The 24,198-nt window shown below is 52.3% G+C and overlaps 2 protein-coding genes across 6 annotated transcripts in view; both read right to left on the bottom strand.

Annotated features, from left to right (window-relative positions):
• The window catches only part of INSRR (insulin receptor related receptor), a 35,351-nt gene extending 26,202 nt beyond the window's left edge, over nt 1-9,149 (bottom strand). For all 3 annotated transcript variants that reach the window (XR_015947459.1, XM_035137260.3, XM_060269767.2), the window contains exon 1: nt 8,750-9,149. Coding sequence is in view for 2 of the 3 variants with exons in the window: in XM_035137260.3 (XP_034993151.1) it covers nt 8,750-8,864 (115 nt within the window). In the remaining variant the exon portion in view is untranslated. The remainder of the gene's footprint in view (nt 1-8,749) is intronic.
• Nucleotides 9,150-11,905: 2,756 nt separating this feature from the next.
• Nucleotides 11,906-23,932, bottom strand: LOC118095919 (death-associated protein kinase 2). 3 transcript variants are annotated; one of them, XM_060269762.2, is made up of 14 exons: nt 23,492-23,763; nt 21,338-21,689; nt 20,692-20,763; nt 19,384-19,529; nt 18,929-19,150; nt 18,073-18,211; nt 17,831-17,960; nt 16,943-16,991; nt 16,459-16,485; nt 15,577-15,729; nt 15,041-15,086; nt 14,715-14,804; nt 13,798-13,881; nt 11,906-13,633 (listed from the first exon to the last, which is right to left on the bottom strand). In XM_060269762.2, the coding sequence occupies exons 1-14, from the start codon at nt 23,686-23,688 to the stop codon at nt 13,553-13,555; spliced, it is 1,788 nt and encodes a 595-aa protein (XP_060125745.2). In that variant the 5' UTR covers nt 23,689-23,763; the 3' UTR covers nt 11,906-13,552. The 3 variants fall into 3 exon arrangements, with proteins under 3 accessions (XP_060125745.2, XP_060125746.1, XP_060125747.1); XM_060269763.2 differs by lacking the exon at nt 21,338-21,689 and having other exon boundaries at nt 23,492-23,932; XM_060269764.2 differs by lacking the exons at nt 21,338-21,689; nt 23,492-23,763 and adding an exon at nt 20,848-21,062.
• Nucleotides 23,933-24,198: the final 266 nt, after the last annotated feature.

The following is a 24,198-nucleotide window of genomic DNA, read 5'->3' as shown; positions in this document are numbered from 1 at the left end:
GTCCAGTTTATGGTCTACCAAGACTCCTAGATCCTTTTCACATGTACTGCTCTCAAGCCAGGTGTCACCCATCCTGTATTTGTGCCTTTCTTTCTTTCTTTCTTTCTTTCTTTCTTTCTTTCTTTCTTTCTTTCTTTCTTTCTTTCTTTCTTTCTTTCTTTCTTTTCCTTTTCCCCCCCAAGTGTAGTACTTTACATTTCTCCCTGTTAAAATTCATCTTGTTTGCTTTGGCCCAGTTGTCTAATCTGTTAAGGTCATTTTGAAGAGTGATCCTGTCCTCTGGGGTATTAGCCACCCCTCCCAATTTGGTGTCATCTGCAAACTTGCTCAGGATGCCCTCAAGCCCATCATCCAAGTCACTGATAAAGATGTTGAATAAGACTGGGCCCAAGACAGAACCCTGTGGCACCCCACTAGTCACTACTCTCCAGGATGAGGAGGAGCCATTGATGAGCACCCTTTGGGTTCGGTCAGTAAGCCACGTGTCCTCTGAATTGCTTTGCTTGCAGAACTGGCACCACTACAGGTGCCATGCAGTACCCGTTCTGCATTTACGAGGTTCTTGGTTTGTTCTTGTTTTTATTATCTATTTTGTGTTTTTGTCTTGTATTTTTATACTGTGAACCACCCTGAGAACTACGGAGGAAGGGCAGTATACAAATTTAATATGAATAAATAAATGAACCGGGTCATTTAGGGTGGCCCCAACACTTTGGAACTCCCTGCCTATTGAGATCAAGAAGGTGTCTTTGCTGGAACCCTTTTGGCTCCTGCTGAAAAATTGCTTAGACAAGCCTACCAGATGCTCAGAAATGCTGGTGTGAAGGTTTTATCTGTTTTAGTATTTTAACTTCTTGCATGTTTTAAAGTATTGGAAATCTTTCTTAATTTTCTCATTTAATCATTTTGTAAATGATTAAATGTTTTTCCCCGTTTTTACATATACAATATTGTTATTATTAATGCTTTATATTGTTGTAAACTGTTAAGAGGTGGGGGGAGGCAGGCGCGTAGGAAGAGGGGGGCGATGGGAGCGTGCCGCCCCGGGCAGTGTGATCCCAGTAGGGTGCCATCGCGGCTGTCCCCACTCCCAGAACACATGCCACGCCCCTGCAGGCAGAGGTGCTCCGCCCCCGGAACGCATGCCAGCCCCGCCCCCATCTGCTCTCCGCCCCCAGTGCCGGAGCATGAAGCTCCGCCACTGGGGGGAGGTTATATTTTAAAAATCAAGTGGTGCTTTTATTTAAGTATTGTACACATTCTGATCCCAGTGATGCCTGACAGTTGAAGCAGTTTCTCTGAAATGCACTGGGTCTTCATAAAGTGAAATAAAAAAATTCCTTCAGTAGCACCTTAAAGACCAACTAAGTTTTTATTTTGGTATGAGCTTTCGTGTGCATGCACACTTCTTCAGATACGAAGTGATTTATTATGAATTTTGGGTGTTTAAGAAGGTTTTTTTAGACATATATAAAGAAGTCTTACTTTGTGAAGAATTTCTCACTCAAAAAGCAGTCTGTCAAGTTATTAATTTAAACCCACCCCTACCCCCCACTTTTGCATTCATTTGAAATTCCTCCCTTCCTTTACCCAGAAGACATCCCTCCCCCGACAAAAAAAAGTTAAATTCACTACAGTTCAACATGGTTTCAAGCTCTTCTGTGCAAAACTCTCACATAACCAACCCATAATAAACATGCATTTTAATAATAATAATAATAATAATAATAATAATAATAATAATAATAATAAAGCATTCCTTTGATCTTGATCTTTCTTTCAACCTTTCTTAGACCACGAGACTGTCACAATCCCTCATCCTGGCCTTCTTCGCAGAGTTGTTGGGAAGTTGGAAAGAACCAGCTACAAACAGGAGGCTCAGGTACCAAAGTGGTGTGCAATGTGCATGTTTATGACACGGTGCAGGGATGCTGGAGATGGCCACTTGAAGCTTTCCCACGCGGGCCTTTTTCACCTACACCTTTCACTCTGAGGTTTGCCATCCACTCCCCTTGGCGCTCTGCACAGGCAGAGGTGGGCCATGTGGGAATCCTGGCTTGCCTCTTGTCGGCCAGGCTGCACACTGTGGATCTGCTGCAAATGCACACCTGCTCCTGTCCTCTGCAGCAGCCTTCGGGCCCATGGCAGTGGTGGCTGCCTTTCAAGCATGGGCGTAGGCAGGGGGGCAGGAGGGGGCAGTTGCCCCCCCCAGAAGCAGGGCCGCTGGCCAGCCTGCCCCGCTGCCCGCCACTGCCCAGTGCCGTCTCCCTTCTCCCTGGCTGGCTGTGGGGCGGGTGGAGGGAAAGCCCCAGAGCCGCGCAAAGCGTTTGGCTGGCTTTCCCTCCAAAGCCAGCCAAACGCTTTGTGCGGCTCTGGGGCTTTCCCTCCACCCGCACCACAGCCAGCCGGCTAGAAGGGACGTCTCCCTTCTCCCTTGCTGGCTGTGGGGCAGGGGGAGGGGGAGGAGGGGATCGGAACAGCCCAATTTTGGGCTGATCCTGGCGCCCCCTCGCCCCTGCCGATCACGGAGGGGGAGGAGGGGGTTGGAGCAGCCCGATTTCAGGCTGATCCTGGCGCCCCCTTGCCCCACTGTGGCCCCTCCCCCCGTGCCTTGGCCCCCCCTGCCCCCCTAATTTTGATCCTGGCTACACCCCTGCTTTCAGGGCCGTGGGCCGGATCTGGCAGCAGCAGCAGCCAGGCTCCCTGGTGTTGGCCGAGAGGCCAGTCCCAGTCTCTCCCCAGAGAAAGGCAGATAAGGAAGGAAGAGAGGAAGGGTGCCTGCCGGGGCTCAGAATGAGGCCTGGCATCAGCCCAGCTCTAATCTCTGTCCCTGGATGCCAGTATTTACTTGGTGGGGGGGCAGGCCCTCAGAGGTCATTTTCATTACCTCCTCCTGGGCAACATGAACAGCAAAGCAAAGAGACACAGCCGTCTGCTTCCCACCAGTGGTAAATTTCATCATGGCAGCTGCCACAGCCATGTCCAGAAGGAGGCTCCAAGAGCTTGTGTTGATCCACTTTATAGAAGAACTGGCCCTTGGGTTTGTTACATCCTCCTCCCTTCCCAACCACTTTCCTTTGGTGTCGCACCTTTTTAGATGGTAGAGATCTGCGAGATGCTCTGGGCCCTTTTGGGGCTGGAAAATGGGATTTTTAAAAAATATTTAAATAGGATATCACTGTATATACTCCCTGCCCCTCCAACAGCAGCTGTATGCAGTTAGCATCAGCTCATAGTCGTAGGCTAAAGTCAGGCCCCAGAGTCAGGACTCGCAGGTCAGCAACCTGGTGTGAGTGAAGTTAAGTCTTTATGCAAAGAAACTGAAACAGAGCAGGCCTAGAGATCACAGCAACTCTTCCCAGTACAGTAGACCTTGCCCCAGTGAGGCCGTTCAGAGGATTTCCCACCACCCTGTAAGTCTCCTTCCACAAATTAAACCAGGGACCTTCTGCGTGCAAAGCCTGGACTCTGTACCACCGACCACAGCCGTCCACTAAAAATAAAGCAAGATGACAGCCCTCAAAGTTTCAATTTAAATAGAAACATAAAATGTTGCTTTTTACCAAGATCTATTTGCTTAACATTGTCTGCACTGACCAGCAGCTGCTCCACAGGGGTTCAGAAACAGGAGGCAGGGATTGAACCTGGGACCTCTTTTGCAAATCATGTGCTCTGCTGCCAAGCATTTGAACTGGTGGCTCTTTGAACTCTCCCTAAAAAGCTCCCCAACTGCTTAGCTGTCCATACGACTACTGGAAAACTAATGGTCCCAAAAGCAGCCTGGCTTCCTAGCGGTGGAGGTGCAGCTTCCCAAGTGCTCAGCCTCCATCTTTCACAAAAGGAGAATTTGGCGCCTACCCAAACTTGCTGCTTTCTTTCTCCTGCTAATGGTACCTTTGTGGTACATGGAGAAAGGCAAGCAGCCTTACAATGCTCAGCAAAGGCACAAGAGGAGCAGCCCAGAGATGTGGAGAAGGCGCTGCGCTCAGGCATCATGTCCAGGGGAAAAAGCCCTGTTTGATCACCTGTTTAAACAGTTCCGTTTCTGTTCCGGAAGGTCTAAATAGCCACGGGAAATATTTGCTCACAGTATTTTGATATCTCAGTGTTTGCTAAGTATGACAAAACACTCACTGGGGTGGGCTGTGAGGAGAACTGGGGACAGATCCTCCAGCTTTGCTTGTTAAAATGGCAAGGGAAGGGTGGTGCTTGGGAGGTGACACACCATTTGGAAAGAGCTACCTGCCCCAAGGCTCCTCCTCTGGCCCACCTGGCAGACATAGGGGCTTGAGGCGCTCTTGGCCCTCAACTGAGCAAGTCAGCAAGGCCTCAGGACGGGCTGCAAATCATCTGCCCCAGGTGGTAGTGGTGGTGGGCAAAGGATGCTGTCCCCTCCCCAATAGGCACCACCGGTGCTATTTTCCTAGAAAAAAGAGGTGCCAGAACTTATCAGGAGCCCCCCTCTCATTCTCTTAGAATGGCAAATGGCGCCCACCTGAGAGGGGCCAGAACAGAGTTGCGGCTGACAAAAAGCCCTGCTCACCACCACCTTTGTGTAAAAGGCTTCCCCAGGAACGTGCAGAAAAAGAAAACCTGCTCAGAAGTCATCCCCCCCCTCCCTCGTCCGCCCCCCCCCCCGTGGCTACAAATGGACCCCTGTCTTGGCCTGGCTGCGCTGGTGCTCTTCTCTCATGGTGTGTGTATGTGAAACCTGAAGCCAAGTGATCACCTCTAGAGCAACGCTTCAGTCCAAACGGACATTTACTATAAACACCGGGGCTAAATTCTGCCAACGCAAACTTCAAACCCCAAACACTCCACCTGGCAGCAAGAGAGGATCAGCCTGGTGCTCTTGGGAGGCACAAAGGGAAAGGGAGCAAAGGGGAGCCTGGCTGCCCTCAGAAACCACCAAGCGCCAGTTGGGACTCTGGCTGGAAAGGCAAGCTCCCACCTAGAGCAGAGGCACTTGCTTGGCACAATGGACTAGAAGCCACAATCACCTCTCTTCAGATAATAATAATAATACCTTTATTGTCATTGTACAACCTGTGTACAATGAAATTACAGTAATGTGGGTTTTCATGAGTGATAGATGCCATGAGTAAGCAGGAACTATAAAGGTTGCAGCTTACCGGCAGAACAGCTGCTTGGCATGCAGAAGGTCCCAGGTCCGATTCCCTCTGGCATTGCCAGGTAGGGCTGAGAGAGGACCCTGAGTGTGAAACCCTGGAAAGCCACGGCCATGAAGTGTAGACCAGGGGTCCCCAAACTAAGGCCCGGAGGCTGGATGTGGCCCAATCACCTTCTAAATCCGGCCCGCGGACGGTCCGGGAATCAGCATGTTTTTACATGAGTAAAATGTGTCCTTTTATTGAAAATGCATCTCTGGGTTATTTGTGAGGCATAGGAATTGGTTCATATATTTTTTTCAAAATATAGTCCGGCCCCACACAAGGTCTGAGGGACAGTGGACCGGCCCCCTGCTGAAAAAGTTTGCTGACCCCTGGTGTAGACAGTAGTGAACTAGGCAACCTTCTCCCTATACAGGGGTGCCTATGATCTGATAAACTATCATTCTGCTGATTGACCAGCTACAGAGTCCACAGCTTTGCCCTCCCAACACCTCAGCACCTGCTGCCTCGCTCTGCCTAGTGGTAGGGCCAGTCCTGTGCATACGGCAAGGTTTTCAGCCAGCTTACCCAGTTAAACACCACCATCCCAGTAGGCTGGTGGGGACAGGGCTTCTCTTTGGCTAAAATTGTGGTGCTTGGGGCATGAGCTGCTTTGAGCTTGCCAAGGCAAAATCAGAACCATGTTCACAAAGGGAGGCCGCCTGGGCAGCCTGGTGGCCAGATGCTGGCTGGACTCTACGGTGATCCTCCTGGCAACCTGGCCCCATTCGGGTGAGGGTCAGCCTCCTCTTCCATGTCTCTGTTCCTGCCTTTCCCACCTGGAGTTAGCTGGAAGCTGCCCCCCCCCAACCGACAAAGACTCATCTCTGGTCTAGGGCTCTCCTGTTGCTGCCTAGAGAGTTGCCACCCAGGCCTCCTGTGACTCCCCTCCCCTCCCCACAGCCCTTTATGCCTCTGGAATCCAGCAAAGGGGCATAAGAAGCGCCTTCTCCCCACAAAAGGCTCTCTCAGGCAGCAGTATCTAGGAACAGAGGAAGCTGCCTTACAACAAGTCAGACCCAGTGGCAATTTATGTACCGTAAGCTAAACAAGCTATAGCTTAGGGCCCCACTCTCTTGGGGGCCCAAAAAAAATTTAAAGGAAAAAAACTGGATGCACATTTCCAAAATATAAGATAAAAACAAATAGAATAAAACCTACATACAGGAACAGTATTTTGTGTTGTGTAGGCTCCTATGATGTAAGTCATGGGCCCCGCCTGCTCCCTCAAACATCACTAGTCTGCTCCTTTCTATATATAGGGTGCCTACATTCTGCATGTGCAAATGGCTTTAGATACTTATTAGGTCCATAAATGAGCATATACTGGTAGCATACTGTATATTCAACACAAAAAACAGCAACAATTTGTTGTTGACAAAGGACAGCTGGACATATAAAGAGCCCCATTACCTTATGTTTAGGTTTGATGAGGCTTAGGGACTCATCAAACCTAAATCTGTCCCTGGTCAGATCACTAGGGTCCATTTAATACAGCAATATCTACCCTGGCCAGCAGCAGCTACCCAGGGTTTCAGGCAGGGAATCTTTAACTTGTGAACACCCAATGAAACTGAATATTGGAAAATTCAGGTTTGACAAAAAGAAGGACTTCTTTGCATAGAGCACAGTTAAACCATAGAACTCTCTCCAACAAGAGGACGTTATGGCCAACAACAGCTGTAAAAGAGGATTATACATATTCAGGAAGGCTAGGCATGATGGCTGTGTGCTGCCTTCATTGCCAGAGGGAGCAATTGTCTTTGAATAATACCAGTTTCTGGGGAACACAAGTGGGAAGAGTGGCTTGGGTTGACCTCTTTATACACCAGTCAACTCAAGCAGGGCTGGGAAGAGCAAGGTAAGTTTCCAGTTGGCAGCTCTGTGAAACTTGACAGTCCTGGGGGGCTTAAGAGCCACACAACCTGGTTTCTGCCATTCTGCTTACAGCAGCAATGCCCCGGGATCCCTCCCTGCCCACTGCTGGCTCTGCTGCTGGGGGTCTTGTTAAATCCCCACAATTGCCCATTTCCAGGGACCCCTACTGCCACTTACTAGCATCAGACCATCTATTCCTCCAACCATTTGCTCCTAACTCAATGGGCTGGGGGTTGAGGGGTCATTTCCCCTCTTATGTGGGGCAAATTCTTCCCTCAGTTGAGCCAAACACAACCTGCTTTGCAACAACCTCTGTGTTTTGGTTCTGCTCTGTTTGCCAACAGAGAAAGTTACTTTTGTGTGCCTGGCCTATAAATCCGGCCAGTTTACACAAGATACTTTTGTGCCTGTTCCCTCACACACCTGCTGTCCTCACTTTATCCCCACAGCACAGGTAGGGAGAAGCCAAGGGTTGTAGTCCAACAACAGCTGGAGACCCAAGTTAGAGAAATACTGCGTGACTATTATGCTGGTCGAGAACCATAACAATAACTAACTAACTAACTGTGTGACTAGGTTGTCAAAGTCTGGCATAAGTGCATTTGTGGATTACAGTCCACTCACATCAGACAAAGTAGACTGTTGTCCATGAAAGCTTAGGCCATAGTAAATGTGTTAAGTCTCTAAGGTGCCCAAAGTTATTCATTCATTCATTCATTCATTCATTCACCCACCCACCCTTTCTTCCCAAGGAGCCCAGGGCAGCAAGCAACAAGCAAACAGTTTATTGTTTTAGCACATCTAAAAATATATATTTAAAACAATTCCAGTACAGATGCAGACTTTGTATTGAATTTCCCCAAAGGAAAAAATAAATACTTATGCTCAGCAAAGACCAATAAAACAAACACACAAAGTAATTCTCCCTTCTAGCAGCTAACACACGATAAACACATCAGTAAATGAGACTCTCCTTTGGCCAAATCATCTGTTTAAAAACAAAACACGCAGAAATATGAACACACTCAAGACAACATGAGTCAAACATCTTCTTCCTCTCTTAAATCTTATCCAGAGAGCCAATTTCATCACCAGCAGGGGGCTTCATAGCTGCTCTCGTTTTTTGCGGAGTTTTAATTCTAGATGCAATTAGTTTGTCAATCAAGAGTTTTCCTACCTTACATCATTCTTAATAAGCGGATCAGGACAACTGATGGGTTAAATACCAGGAGCTTTTGCCCAGTGAGATCCTTTATTACAATAATTAACACTCTCCAAAGAGAAGCTCTTTCCCCCCTCAGACAAGCTCATCAAATGTGGAACCCAGTCAGCCCTGGGGGCTCATCTCAGCACCCCCAGCAATCACCCAGCTGCCCATAATAGACATTCTGAGAAAAACCACCCCTCACCACCCTACATTTATCTTCCATAGTCCTGCATGGAAGTGTACTGTGGGTGTTTGTCTTGAGAGCAGACTTTGAGATATACAAACTCTGCTCTGGGCCAGTTTACAGGGTGCTTGGTGAGGTGAGCAAGTCAGACGCTTCTTCCTACCTGGGCTGATGACTTTGAGGAGGAGGGGGGGAGAGTTGAGTCTGCAGCAAAGCAGCCTTCACCACCTAGACACCACTCCCCCCCCCGGCAAAGCACTTCTGCACCCCCCAGCAACCCAGCAGCTGCCCAGCTCAGGAGGCACTTACTTTCTGCTGCAACAGGTTCAGGCGAAGCCAGCCAGAAGAGGCAAAGGATGAGCAGGGCTTCCTTGGCATGCCAGAAGGCGAAAGTGGGGCTCCTTCCTTTCACCTTCCACTCCATGGTCCATGAACAACCCAGTTCTCGAGGGCAAAGGAGGAGAGGAGGGGGCAACACTGGGGAGGTGGAAACGTTGGCTGGGCTCCACTCTCAATCACAAGAGGCCGGGGTTTCTCTTTCATGGAGGGGGGTAGAGAGCCCCCCTCTCACCACAGAGGGTCAGGTCCAGTGCAGAGGGGTGAGCAGCAGCCCCTGGGCTCTGGCTGGTCTCTCCCGGTGGTGGCAGCGGCTGCTCTCCATCCTACTGCCTAGAAGCCTCTGGCACCCTTGGGACTCCCGCACCTGGGCACCGAGAAAGGAGGGAGAGTGGAAACATCCCCAGCCAGGGCAGCTCAGGGGTGGAGCCAGTCTCTCTTTCTTGCACAGGCAACACAGGACTTTTTGCACACAAACACTGCTTGCCCGTTGTGGTTGTGTGTGGCTGGGGGGTGCGGGGAGAGAAGCAGCCTGCCTCTTGCTCGAGGGCTGGAGAGCCAGAACTGGGCCAGTTCCAACAGTTTGTTTTTGGTTGTTACTTCAAAATATTTAGCCTGACAACTGGAGCAAGATGAGGTTGGACGGAGGAACTGGCTTCCCTTTCTTGTTTGGGAAATAAGGAAAGGAGTGAGGAGCAGCCACTGGAGGGAGAGAAAGTGAGGGGCAATCAGGAGGGGGTGGGGGCAGGGAAAGCCCCTCTTTGCAGGAACGGGATGCAGAGGAGATGGTGAGAAGAGCTGAGTTCAAAAGTAGAGCCAATGAAAGAGGAACAGAGGGGAAATCAGGGCAGGAAACTGGGAGGTGGGCCACTCCAGCTGGGACCACAAGAAGCTGCCTCATCCCGAGACAGATCGTTGGTCCACAGGGCAGAATATCAACTGCACTAACTGGCAGGAGCTCTTCCTGTTTGGGAAGGAAGGGTGGAAGCTCAGGGGCAGAGCAGTTGCTTGGCATGCAGAGCCCAGGCTCCGTCCCCACTGGCACCATCTCCAAGTGGAAAATTCCCTGCCTGAAAGCCACTGCTGCCAGCAAGTGTAGACAAGGGTGAGCTAGACGGACCATTCCTCCAATTCAGTAGAAGGCAGCTTCGTACGTTCCTTATTGAACATTTACAGAGGGGATATTTCCTTCTTCTTTTATCTAGAGCACAGAGCAGAAGAAAGTACCCATTTCACAGATGGAGCTATAACAGGGAAGCTAAGATTTGTTCCAAGAACAGGGACCTCTCTCTTCTTCTCCAACCAACCTTGCTGCCCCCTAAGCCTAAACCGTGTCGTCCTTTTTACATAAACGACACGGAGCGTGCCGCCATTCCTCCACAGCGAACCGGAAGTGCCCCTTTATGGTCTTGATTTATGGGCTGCTACTAAAATGAGGGGAAGCAGGTGGCACTGTGGGTTAAACCACACAGAGCATAGGGCTTGCCAATCGGAAGGTCGGCGGTTTGAATCCCCGCGACGCGGTGAGCTCCCGTTGCTCGGTCCCAGCTCCTGCCCACCTAGCAGTTCAAAAGCACCTCAAAGTGCAAGTAGATAAATAGGTACCGCTAAAGCGGGAAGGTAAATGGCGTTTCCGTGTGCTGCTCTGGTTTGCCAGAAGCGGCTTTGTCATGCTGGCCACATGACCTGGAAGCTGTACACCAGCTCCCTCGGCCAATAATGCGAGATGAGCACCGCAACCCCAGAGTCGGTCACGACTGGACCTAGTAAGGTGACTGGAGCCACCTTACTAAAATGAGGCTGTGTTTTAAGCTGTATTTTAACTAACTGGGTTTTTTGTTTTTTCTATTACATTTTATTGTAATTTATGTTTGGTGTTAGCCGCCCTGAGCCCGGCACTAGCCAGGCAGGACGGGGTATAAAAATATTATTATTATTATTATTATTATTATTATTATTATTATTATTATTGGCTGCAACTGCCATGCTAGTAATTGGGTGGCTGTTTAGTCGCTCCATGTCTCACTGTGGCTTTACAAAAGCCAGCCTTTTCAACTTGCTCAATTAAGGACTTTAGGTAACGATTTCAAACAGTTCACCCCTGGTAAAACAGGTTGCCTGTGAAGTATCCAAGCAATTGGCTAAGTAATGAGCCACAGAGCAGATAATAATCAATCAGGCACAACTTGACAGATCGTACAAACACTTTAATCCCCAGACAGCCTTTGCCAAAATCTACAGCAGCCAAAGCTGAAACAATAAACAGGCCACACATTTGTGGAATATCTGGAAAGTATTGCAAGACTCTAAAGACACTAACAGGTCTGAAATAATACCTACAACAGGAAATAGAGTGTTAAGTATAAAAAATGGATAAAGAAGGTGACTGTTGAAAATAAGGTAAAAGAAAAGCGCAAAATGTAAGAGATAAATTGTAAAACTAAATGTGAAGTGAAAGGGAAGTTGGGTTCGGCAGAACCAAAATTGGGTATTAAGGTAGGGGGAATGGGAGTATGAGAACATTTGTTTAGTAATGGTTTATGTATGTTATTTGGATTAATTTGCATTTTATAAATGTACGGTTATGTGTATGTTAGAAAAACAATAAAAAAATATTTTTTTAAAAAAAAACAGGCCACACAAAAATCCTCCATCCCCAAAGGTCAGTCCTGCCTTGAAGTCAGTGTTGCATCTGTGATGACTTGTGCTCTTTAAAACTATGTGCATCTATATATTGCACGACGCGCATGCTCCCTCTCTCCCTGGCCTTCGTGCTCAGTTGGGGCACAAGATGTGCAAGAACTGATGGAGGTCGGTCGGTTAGGTCTGCTCTCGCCAGAGGCCTCCTGGTAGGCGCATGCACAGAGTCGTCTTGACCATGTGCAATATTGCAAGCAGGTCTCTTCCCCCGCCCTGCTCCAGAGGGTCCTTCCACAAATACAAGCAGGCAGGTCAGCTCAAAACACAAGCCTTGGGCCAGAGTCACACACCAGGATGGTGGCAAAGGCAGCTTGAGAAGAAGAGGCTCCAGAGCAGCAGGCGGGAGAGGAGGTGCAATCGCTTGCCAAAGAGGAAGAGGAGGAGGCCCTCTGCCCCAAAGCAAAAGGAACAGAAGAATCTTGCGGCACCTTAAAGACTAACAAATTTATTATGGCATAATAAACTTTTGTGGGCCATGGAGGCCTTATGCAAAACCGTCAGCTGTCTAGTAAAGTCACAAGTGGCATACGAAAATTTAAGACATACAAAATATATCAAACAAAGCAGCATCAAAGTGGTGGCGTAATTGTAAACAGTGGGGTCAGAGGAAATGAAACACAGGGCATTACAAACAGTGACAGCTGCATAATTAACAGAAACAATTCACCATGTAGGTAATACTTTTTACAATTCTCTCCACCACGCAAACCCATGAGTACAAGAGTGTGTGTGTGAATATCTAGAAGACCAAAGTCCTTATATACTGGAGCACCCTCTGCTGACCACAAGAGGACCCTTTTTACCCCACCCCACAAAGGCCACCCTGAACTCTGAACACTGGACCTCCTGACCTCCCTCCCTATGGTCTCAGTCCTTGCATTGGGGTGCCCCCTGCTGGCCAACTCTGCCCACTGCAGCCTCCGGAATGATTTTTACCTCCCTTTGAGGTTTATCTCGCGTTGACCTCTGCTTCTACTCTGGGAAGAGGACAGAGCCAGATACTTTGCCCTGCTGGGCTCATGGCCCTCTCTGCCTCTCCCACCTGTGCAGCATGGTGGTGGGGCAGCAACATGTCGCTTGGCTTGGGAAGGACCACCTGGGCTCAGTAGCATGCAGAAGGTCTCCACTGACGGCATCTCCAGGTGGCGGTGGGAAAGTCTTCTCATCTGAAACCTTGGCAGGCCACTGCTGCCAGTCAATGCAGGCAACACTGAGCTAGATGAACCCCAATGGCAGCTTTCTATGCTGAACTAGTTACACTACAGGGTGGCCACTGAACCATCGTGGCAGCATCTCTGCAAGGTGGGCCGATATAACTTTTTCCACAGTGCAGACTGTTTGGGTGGGAGATTATAGGTGCTGAGAGAGATAGAGGAGAGAACTTATTTACAGTCCCTTCATGAAATCCTAGAAAGAGGTGACATCTGAATCCTTGGGAATCACTCACTCACAAACCACTTTGTGAAGCAGTCGTTTATCTGCTTGGCCTTTTAACTTGAACCATATTCAGCAAAAACATAAAGCAGCGAAGTAGGAAGACACAGATGTTTCATTTCTTTCCTTGTATAGATGTCATTAGCACTATGCACATTATTAAAAAGTGACCAGGGACCTTTTTTGGTAACGAATTCCTGGAGGAAGGAATGGGTAGTGGGGGGGGGGATGCTGGCATGGCGGGGTGGAGTTCTGTTCCCCAAGTAGGTCAGAAATAGTTGGGAAGTAAATCTCCCTCTCCCCCCAATCAAACATACATACAAAGCATTTTTTTTAAGAAGGCCCAAATGCTTGCCTCTGCTGGAAGCCATCTGATCAAAACGCCAAGCCCCAGGCAGAGAGAGAGCTGTCACCCGCCCACAAGGGGAGCCCTCCCTCTTGGCACATCAGGAGTGTGGGGCAACGCAGGCATTTGATGCTGGGCTCCCTCCCAGCAGGCCCCTTCCCTGTCAACATTGCAGCAACCATGGGCTGGTTGTTGAAAGCTGGAGCATGGCCGAGATGGTGTGCCGCACCCTCCTGGGTTGGTGAACAGATGGGATTGGAAGAGCAGGGTGCCTCCTCCCTCCCGGTGTCCCTGATTCACGAGCAGCTGCTCCTTCGCCTGCGGAAGAGGGTGGCGGGGCTGCTGGCCTCCCCCTCCTGGTCGCTCTCGCAGCCGCGCTGTTTGGGGGGCAGAGGGAGGGGATGAAAGCCAGGCAAGGGTGGCTTGGGAGGGGAGAGGTGGGGGTCACAGGCAGGGAAGGGTCCCCAGAACTGGCCCCCTCCTCTTTGTCAGGATTTGAGAAGCAGGGCAAGGAGGCCATCGCCCAGGAAAGGGCACTCACCAAGTTCTCCTCCTCCCTCTTCTGCTGGCACAAGAGGCCCATCCGGCAGAGGCGGTTGCAGGCCGACACCATGTTGTAGGAGAGCTGGAAAGGAAATGCAAAGATGAGGCACGCCCACGACTCAGGCACAGAGCCTCTCACAGGAATACATTGTGCACCTCCCTCACAGGCCACAGACTTGTCTCTTTCAAAAAGCCTTTGAAGGGGAGATTGTAAACTGTTGGGATTTGTCCTGGATTTGAAACTCGGCTTAAATACAGTCATACTTCGCCGTGGCGGAGCTTCATGCACCTCCCAGGGGCATGGCGCGTCTCCCGGAGGGGCGTGGCACATGTTCCAGGGGTGGGGGGCGCCTCCTGGAGGGCCATGTCTCGTGTTCGGGGGGTGGGGTGGGCACCCACAATGGCACCCGTTGGAGCCCGGTGCTCGGGGTGACCCACCCCTACCGCTCCTATCTTCCTACGCCCGATACTTCGGTTCTCAAACGGAATCCATTCCGGAAGTCCATTTGACTTCCGAAAACGTTCAAAAACCAAGGCACGTCAGCCCCGTCGGATGTTTGGGTTCCAAAGAACGTTCGCCAACCAGAATACTCACTTCCAGATTTGTGGCGTTTGGGAGCCAAAATGTTTGAGTCACAAGGTACAACTGTATGCAATTGCTGTTTTGATTTTTGAATTGTTTTTATATGTGCGCAACTGTTTTTAGATAGGCTTTTGTTTCACTGCAAATCACTTCAAGTGCCTCACAGGAAGCAATTCATAAATGAAACTACTACTACTACTACTAATAATAATAATAGTGGTTCGGGTCAGAGTAGGGCACCCCCACTGCCAAGGGACAGAAGTCCCACACCCTCCGGCTTCTTTTTGATGACTGGCTTTGAGGGTGCAGGTGGGGGGAGCTGCTCAATTTACCTTCCACTTCCGGCGAGCATTGAACTTGCGGAAGTTCTTCATGTTGATGGAGGAGCGGCTCCGGTTCGCAACCTGCTTCCGCGTCAGGGGCTGGAAAAAACAGGCATTTGCAACTCTGCTCATCACCAAAATCCTTCTGCCTCCCCCCCCCCCAATCAGTTCAAGCCAGGATGGGGGCAGAGAAGAAACCAAGGAGGGTTCCAGAAAAACTCAACCAAGAGCTCAAGGGCTAATCCTGAGCTGGACAGATCCCAAAGGTCTGGCTCAGTCTAAGGCAGCCTCACCAGCTGCACCTCTGAAGCCAGCCTCCCCTCCCATGCTCTGACCTTGATCCAGGGGTGGATGAGGCATTCCTCTGCCGACATTCGGTCTCTGAAACACACAGGAAAAATAAACATATATCTGACGTTCTGTCATTTCCCCGCGGAGGGGAGAGAGGGAGGCCTGCAGGAGAATCCCTCTGGGAACTGAGCCAAGGTCCCACTAGGAGGGAGAGAAGGAGGGGGAGAATCTCAGCCTAGTTTGCACTCAAAGGCAACCCTCTCTTGTTTGCACTTTCCAAAACAATTTGAGGAGCAAAAGGTAGACATCCTTCAAAATCTGCACTCCACTGAATGCAGCTTCCAGCTAAGTCATGTGTTCATTAAAAGCACACATATTAGTAAAAGTAAAACACACAAAAATGCATTATGGAAGCATTGCAAAAATGTGTCCATTTGGAGAAATTTATCCCAAAATGCTGATGGGAGAACTTTTTTTCAATGCAGATTGCTGTTGAAATGTGGAGAACTGAATTTAAGACAGGAAAACTGAGAGCCTGAGAGAACCAACATGGAGAGATTCACCCCTGGTGGGCCATTACCCAGGTTCCTTCACCAACAGCTGCCGGATGAAGTCCTTGGCCAACTCAGATGTTTGGCTGAAGTACTTGTCCTCAAACTCGTAGGTGCAAGAGACAACACTGGTCAGGGTCTCTGCGTCCGTCTCTCCCTGGAAGGGGGACATGCCGCTCAGTCTGCAAAGGGCAGAGAAGGTAGGATAAAAAGGAAGCCTCATAGCGGGGATCAAGCAGGCATTATTCACAGCAGACAAGCATGGGTGGGCGTGGGCGCAATCATTTAAAAATTATTTAAGAACCTGAATTCTTCCAAGGGAGCTCGCACTTACTGAAGGAGCCTTATGAGCCCACCCCAAAATCAACAAATGCCCTCCTAAAAAAATCAACAGCCCACATGCCATGGAGAGTAGCTAATGTGGACCAATAAAGTGGGGGGGGGGGTCTTCTGCACTCCAGATGCCATTTCCTCCATGGCTCCAACAGGGCTGGCAACCTCCAGAACGGAGGGGCATTTGGGAAGAGCCAGCTTCCTTTATTTATTTATAGACTGCCCTTCATTATGTTGTGATCGCAGGAGAGTTTCCAGTAAAGGTGCAATGAAAACATATTATACAACACAAAAGGGGGGGGCATCCAATATAAAACCATGGCCAGTAGGAGACCTTGAGACCAGATTTTGGAATCAAGCCATTCAGGTCATCTAAAGGCCTGAGACGACAGGGAGTCATTTCCTTTAGCACCATTTTAAAAAGTATTTTCTAATTGTTCTTTTCCTCTGAGGACGAATTAAATTTTTTAATGAAAATCCATCCTAGGCATAAGTAATTCTGAGGCCCTGCACTGCCATCACCAGCACTGACAACTCCCGCCCTCAACCGCAAATACAGGGAGTCTCAGGGTACTTACAAGATGTAGGTAATCACTCCGATGCTCCTGGCAGAAAAGGGGAGAGAGAGAGAAGCTGAAGGGAGCCCCCACCAAGCACATTCCTTGACAGGACAACTGATGACTGGGTAGGCATGCAAAATCCAACACAGAGGGCTGGAGGGCTGTTGGGTGGGCCATCCCAAGTAGACCGAGGGAAGACTCAGGGAGGACTGGAGGGACGCCTCAGCCCAGGGGCGGGTGGGGGTGGGTGTCTTCATATTTGACAGGTAAAACACAAAGCCAACTTGAGCTTAGCTTGTACACAATTTTCCCTGTGATGCTTTGGAGGACTGGAGACACAGAGAGAGTCTGGCACGTGAGCACTTCCTGGAGGGCCCTGCTCACTCCCGTAGTCGCTCGCTCTTCCCCCACCTGCCCCAGCCATCCAAGGGCATGCAGGATGTTGCCACAGTCTCTCTCTCTCTCTCTCTCACACACACACACACTTGCTACCACTTCTTACCACATGTCCGTTGCTGTGCTCAGAGGCTCATAGTTGATCACCTCAGGAGCTGAGGAAGAAGAAATGGGCAAAACGGTGTCAGCATTGAGAAACCAAAAAGGGGTCCCCATTAAACCAGGGAGACAGGACACTTCCCTGGCCTCCAGGCCCCAGAGAGCCACCACAGCCTTGGTGCTGCCTAACCTCCTCCTGGATTTATTATCATCAGCTTTAAAACGGAGCCCCTCCTAACCCAAACTCTGGTGCCCTCCAGCTGCTGCTGGAGATCCCACCACCATCACCATCCTTAACTCTTGGCTGCTGGGAGAGCCCCACCCCCAACTGGGGTTGGCTTCCCTGCTCTAGACGTCTACCCCCCCTCGCGCGTCCTGCTCCCTGGCCACTGACTGGCTGGGGCTGATGGGAGCTGGAGCTCAACTGCCTCTAGAGGGCCCCACGATGAGCAGCCCTGCCCTTATCCTCTGGAGCTCATGGGCTGCACTGCCTTTATGGGGACGTGTCTGGGAGAAGGTTCCCCCGAAAACAAGAGCAAGCAGCAGGCAAGAAACGGGATGCCCTTTGGGACGCTCTCGCTTCGCTGCCAAAACGTTTGTTTTCATTAATTTCATTAATTGCGGATGTTTCTGTGAGAATGTGTTTCTTTTATCAGGTATGCTTAAGCTTTGAAAGATGTTGTTAAGTCGCTTGGAGATTTTTTTTGTGTGAGAAGCAACTAAGAAGTCTGACAACCAACAGCAACATTTTCTCTCTCCACTTTGAAGACCTCTGCTGTGGCAAAGTCCACCCAGGCCCAGAGCAGGGGTGGAGCTGCTAGTCTGAGAGCACGGGGAATTCCTCCGCCGGGGGCTCTGGGACAGGAGAGGTCCCCAGCTTGCTCTGCCCTCTTACCAATGTACTGGGGAGTCCCACACAAACTTTTGAAGGTCACGCCTTCCTCAAGCTTCTGGGCCAGGCCAAAATCGATGATCTTGATCAGGGGGTTGGGGGCATCCTTCTGGAAGAGCATGATGTTCTCTGGCTGCAGAAGAGATCAAGGAAGGAGATAGGACCAACACGCCCTCAGAGAAGACTCCTGTGTTGCTCAAAAGCCTCCAGAGGGATGCAGGAAGCTCCTCACAGGGCTGGCGTACCTTGAGGTCAAAGTGAGCAATGCGCCGGGAATGCATGTAGGTCAGGCCAAGCAGGATCTGCTGCAGGAACTGGATGGCTTCCGTCTCCGTAAGAAGCTCCTTCTCTGCGATGAAGTCAAACAGCTCCCCACCGTGGATGCTGGAGGGAGAGGGAGGGAGGATTTGGGGCAGCTGGCCTGGTGTGTGTCCCGGGGCATGCCGCCTCTTCCCTAAACTGCCTCACTTTGGGAATTATGAGGGGGAGAAAAACATGAGGCGCTACAAAATATTATTGTTTTTTTTTTTTTGCAGCCTTCTCAAAGGTGTCATGAGACCTGGAGTTTCCCCCACTCTGATAGTAGTGGCACCCCCTGTTTTATGAGCAACTGGGAGACAGAGGTCTCAAAAACAGTTAGATTTCTACTCCTTCCCCTTGTACAGGGTGTGTCTATGCCTTCCCTTTAGTCATTCGCTCATCTCATGCTTTTCTATGCATTTCTCCATCACCTTCCAAACCATGAACAGACCATTTGTTTTTAAAAGTTGATGTGCTGTGCAAAGGTGACGGAGCCCTTTGACTGACTCCACCCTTAATTGTGCAAACCAGAAGTGTGGTCTGTACAACTGAACCCCTCCTGCAAAATGCTGACAGCCTGGAGGCTTCCAAACAGGTTTATTGTTAAAGGAGTTTATTGTTAAAGGAGGTCACTTTGCGGTCATTTGCATGGAGGTTTCCTTGTTAAAGCTAGGAATCTTTTCAAGCACCACAACGCAACTTGCTGCTTCTGCTGCAGCATACTAAGCCAGAGTGTGGACCCCAAAATCAAGTCCCACAGTTGGAGCCCCCATTCAGCGCCCCCTTCCCTCCGACACTCACAGCTCCAGGATCAGGACCACCTCGCCCTTCCCGGCAAAGACGTCATGGAGGCGCATGATATTGGGGTGCTGGAGCTGCTGGAGAATGGAGACCTCTCGCTCCACTTGCTCGCGGTCCAGGCCCAGGCGGCTCCCCTTTTGCTTCCGCAGCTTCACGGACTTGGCGGCATAGAAAGAGCCTGTGCAGCGCTCCTGGCAGCGCCTGACCACCCCAAAGTGCCCGCTGAGTGGGGAGAGAAGGAGAAGAAGGGCAGCAACAATAAGAACACAGCAAGAGACCTTTGGTCAGGTCAGAGCAGCAGGGGCCATGAAGCTCTGCACTGTCTACACTGACTGGCAGCAGCTGTCAGAAACCTCTCCCAGCTTCCCTGAGATGCCGCTGGGGGCTGGGCCCAGAAGACCCGTTCTGTTGTCCCCAGACCCTCCCAGCCCTGCTTTTCCCACCGGCTTCCTCACCTGCCCAGCTTCTCCAGCAGCTCATAAAGCTCATCCACGCTGCAGTGGCGGAAAGTGGCTGATGTGGCCCAGCCTGGCCATGGGCCTTGGCTGTCAGGGCTCTCAAAGACCTCATCATCATCATCATCCAGGCTGCACAGGGCCTCCTGCAGAGAACAGGGATGGAGGGCAAGGTCAAAGGATGCCACCCCTCCCCACCTGCCGCCCCCAGCAGGACCCCGCCTGCTCTGGAGCCATGTGGCTTCACCACAGAAGCTGACAAATCCGCTCCCTGCATTCTGCCTGCCGTTGGTGTGCAAAGCACCCATTTCCCTGAGTGCAAGGTGGGGAGAAGAACTTGGCAAGGTTCACTGTAGCTGGCAGCAGCAATGCTGGGCAGAAGGCAAGGCAGGTGAGGGCTGAGGGGGAGCTCTCAGGACATCCAGGCTGGGGGGAAACTGGACCTTGTGGAACAGAACCAGCCCCCACTCAAGGACAGAGCGGGAGCAGGTGGCTGTGTCCCTGGTCTCAGCCCCGTCCTGCCACCCACCCCACAGTCGTAATTAAACTCTACCAACTGTAGTGCAACTAGGCTATTTTGGACCCGGGGCTTTATGGTCTTCTTCAAGTTCCCCAACCTCTTTAGGTATTAATATTGTTACCATATGTGTTTGTGGGTGCCAGACTCCCCTAAATCCCTGGACCCAGTAAGTGTTAGAATTTAATCAAGGTTCTTGGTAGTTGGGTAAGAGAGCAGGAAAAAATAGCATCCTGCAACCAATGTGCCCCTTTGGTTTCAGATAGTGCATGGGTAGACAAGTCTAAAAAGCCAGAGGCACAATATTTCACTGCCCTCTAGTGACTATGGTGGCTCATTTACCAGAAGTAATTATTTAGTCTTAACTCTGGAAGTGTAAACTCAATTCTGACCAAACAAAGCTTCTTAGAGCAAAATATACATCATGTCAGGAATGAACCCTGAGTGTGTCTGAAACCGCTGGCATCTCACACAGCTCAGATATTGGGGCGACAGGCAACAATATACATTGATTCTGCTCTGACACAAACAATTTTCTCCCCACCCCCTATGCTTTACAAACAAATAAACACACTTGGCCTGATTTGAAAAGAAAATAAGCACCCTGAGCACCTGATGTGAAATGTTTTATACTTCCTGGAACAACAGACAGACGTCTCTGGTGGCTAAAGGAACTCTTACTCTTAACTGTGTCACCCAATTCTCAACTGAGCATGCTGGGACCCAAAGCTGGGGCGGGGAGGGGGCAGCAGCAGCCCAGGCCCAGCCCTGGATGCCCCACACCCACTCACCTTGGGGCTTCTGGCTAGGCCCCCCACCTCACCACTGGCAAGGACCTCGCCCCCTCCATCCTTGGCCATCAGCTGCAAAAGGAAAGGAACCGGTCAGCTCCTGCAGAGGGATGGGCCGCTCTCCGCCTGCATCAGTTGCGGGCGAGCCAGACCCACCTATCGAGCAGTCAGGCGGTGCTTCTGCTGCACTTGGGAAGCAAATCGGAGACAGAGAAACGTCGCGGAGTGGGCAGTGTGAGCAGTCCCACGGCGGGGGAGTGCCAGGACCGAGTCCGAGGCCCTTCCCCATCCGCACCAACACCGAGGAATTTCATATCTTCTTCCAGCCCCCACTGCCTTCCATGTCCCAGACTTTCTCACGGCCCTTCAACACGTGCGCGCGCGGGAGGGGCCTCTCCCAGGCCAGCCCCCGCCCCGTAACCCCGCTCCCTCCGCGCAGATCTCTGCCTCCCCGCCGAGGGACGGTCTCGATTCTGCTCCGCGGGCCTAGTCGACCGGAGAGAGGACCGACTTCCTCATTTGGGGGTGTAGCTCTCTGCAGACATGCCAGATTCCCCCCCCCCCGCAGCACCCCTCGGGGCGATCAGAGGCTGCGAGAGACGGAGCCCCCTTTTCCGGGACCCAGCGCTCAGCTCCCCGCACTCACGCGCTCGCTCTCACGGGCTCCCACCCGCGCGGCCCCTCTTGCTGCTGCCGCCGGCGCCTCTGAGCTCCGGGAGGCACCTGCAGGCGACCATCGCGATCTCCGGGCGCTTCCACTTCCTCCTCTTCGTGCTCCAGCAGCGGCGGCAGCCCAGTCCCCTCCCAGCCGAGGAGCCTCGCCCTCCTGCGGAAGGAGCCCTCGGCACACCTGGCGGGAAGGGGCGGAGAAGAGAGCGGACGCGGCGCCCCGCCGCTGGCCGGAGCCAAATCGCTCCCCGGAGGCGCCAGGAGCTGCTTTCCACGCACCCGATCCACCCCGGGGGAAAGCGGGGCAGCAGCAACAGGGCCGCCACTTCCTGCAGAAATCCAGCAGGTTTTTGACTCGGCGTTTGCTGCGCGATGGTGCAAGAGTTGCCTTTCCAGGGGACAGCCGCAGAAAAACGAGCAAAGCGGGATGTGGTGCGGACGGGCCACTCTCAAGTAGCTGCTAATGCGATAGCAGCGCGTTGCGTAAGAAAACACAACCCCGCCTATGAGGTGTAGATCGGGGCCTCTGCATGCATATCAATCTATCTATCTATCTATCTATCATCTACTCTATCTATCTATCTATCTGTATCAGAATCCAAAACAACATGGCTCTAAATGCCCGTCCTAGGGGTCACAACAGCAAGAGGGGGCGACTGGGTTCAGATCGTGCTTGCAGGTTTCTCTGGAAGGTCGGACGCTGCCTTATCTGCCGAGTCAGAGCACTGACTGTGGCTCTTCGGGGTTTCAAATACGGGGACCTTTCTCAGCCCTGCTGGGAGATGCTGCCAGCGGGGACGGAATCCGGGACGTTCTGCACACAGAGCAGCTGCTCTGCCACCGAACTCCGGCGGCCCATCCCTTTGTCAGGAGAGAGGCCAAAGGCTCGTCCATCTCCGGGGTGATGTAAAGGGGGAAATGCCGGGCAAGGGGGCCGCCATTGCCCAGGGAACTAAAGCGAGAGGCAGAAGCAGGAGGTGGCGGCAGGAGCAAGAGGCGAGCATGGCAGGAGAAGAGAAAGGTGCCCCGACCCAGAAAGAAGCCTGCGCGTTCAGAAGCTGACCCGCGTAAATGGGCCACGAGAGGAAAGCGAAAGAGTCTCGCTGGTGCGTTTCAGCGGGCTGTCTCTGCGCAACCAGCGACCAGCCAGCCAGGCCAATAATCCCACGAGCCAGGCCGGGTCCCTGGAGCATCAGCAGCGAGCAGTTAGAGGCGCCTCTTTCCCATCTCGAACAGCCCGAGGATCCTCGCGCTGGAGACGGGGAGGAGCAGGGCGGGCCAAGGCATCCATCCCGGCGGACACATTCCTTCTCCGCCTGGAGCTGGACAGCGGCGCTGCTGCTCCGGGGGCGCATTTGTCTTTCCAGCTGGCCTCGGATGCCCCAAACGCAGCAGCACAAACACCTTATTTGAGGCAGGACGAAAAATCGGGGCGAGGGCGGTGGAAATATGTCGCAAGCGGCAAATTCCTGGAGGGAGGGAAGCCCGCCTCCCAACACGCAGGCTCAGGGGAAGGAGGGCGGATAATCCCAGGCAAGCAAGCCCAAGGAACCAGCCAGGCGGCGTTGGTCCGTGCTGGGAAAAGGTCCTGGGGACCCTGGAAGAGTCTCCCCGCCCCATGGAGCCGGCGGCGACTGCGGCTTGGGATAGCGCGCTAGAGCAGCCGAGTTGCGATCCTCTGCCGCCGCTTTCATGGGAGAAAAGCCCGCCTGGCAGGGCGGCAGAAAGAGTCTTCCTCCCGAGGAAGGAGCTGCCTAGTGGGATCGTCGTCCCAGGGGAGGCACAGAGGGACTCCGCGGGGGTCCCCTGCTTCAGGGACGGAGGAGACTTGCCTGGCATTGGATGCGGCTCAGCTCCACTGCAGGTGGGGGAAGGAGGCAGAGTCGATCCCCTGCTCTCGGGCTCCGTAGCCCCAGACCCCGAACCCTGCCCTTCGCAGAGCAACGGCACGGGGCGAGTTCCTAAGAAAGGCAACCATCCCCTCTCTCGGCGGGACCAAAGCACAACCGCCCGCCGCGCCCACCTGGAGAGTGGCGCTTTCCGCCCTCCTTCCCAGCCCTGCGAGGGAGGCCAGCGAGCCCCGAAGGGGGGGGGCAGTCAGGGCGCTTCCCTCCGCCGCCGCCCCGCTTACCTCCGGTCAAGCAGCGCTGGCCCGAGAGAGAGCAATCCAGCCCTCCTGCTCCGGCCGCAGCTCCGCCGGTCTGGTCCTGGCTCGCTCCGAAGAGGAGGAGGAGCCGCCCCGCCGGCCCAGGACCCTTTCCTTCCCGTGGGCGCCTCGGGGGCTGCTGCAGGGCGCGCTCCGGCTGGAGAGTCCCTTCCGAGGGGCATTTCCGAGACACCTCCGGCTCCCTCCCCGCAGGTCGCCCGCGAGCAGCTCAGCCGGCGGAGGGCCCTGGAGGGGCTCCTTTTCCGCTTGCAATGACAGCCCCTCCAAAGAGGCCCGGCCGCAGCCCCCTTCCTGACCAGGGACCAGGCCTCCCAGCCGCTGCGCAGTGAGGAGCACCTTCCATTCTTCTCGCTGCGGAGCCAGGCCTTTCCCCTGCACGCTCCCAACTGCAGCTCTCATACAGCCCCCTGGAGCAAGGCAGTCAACCAGCAGTTGGGTGGTTTCTTGCTGACTTCCTGTCCCCTAAGGACCCACCTGGACATGCATGCAAGTTACTTCCAACAGCCTGGGCACAGACCATTCCTTCAAGGGGGTAGACACGGGTGGCCCAAGCTTAAAGAACTGTCACCCAGACTGAAAGCAAAGTTAAAACGTTCTGAACCCTCCCCACTCTGCTTTTCTCTGCTTCCCTTGACCAGCTGCAAGGCGGTAGGTATCCTTTGGAGAGCCTG

Source organism: Zootoca vivipara, chromosome 16, assembly GCF_965207765.1.
Source record: "Zootoca vivipara chromosome 16, rZooViv2.hap1.1, whole genome shotgun sequence".
In the NCBI taxonomy this organism is placed as follows: Eukaryota; Metazoa; Chordata; class Lepidosauria; order Squamata; family Lacertidae; genus Zootoca; species Zootoca vivipara.
The sequence above is the reverse complement of the archived record's forward strand: the minus strand, read 5'-3'. Positions and strand labels throughout refer to the sequence as shown.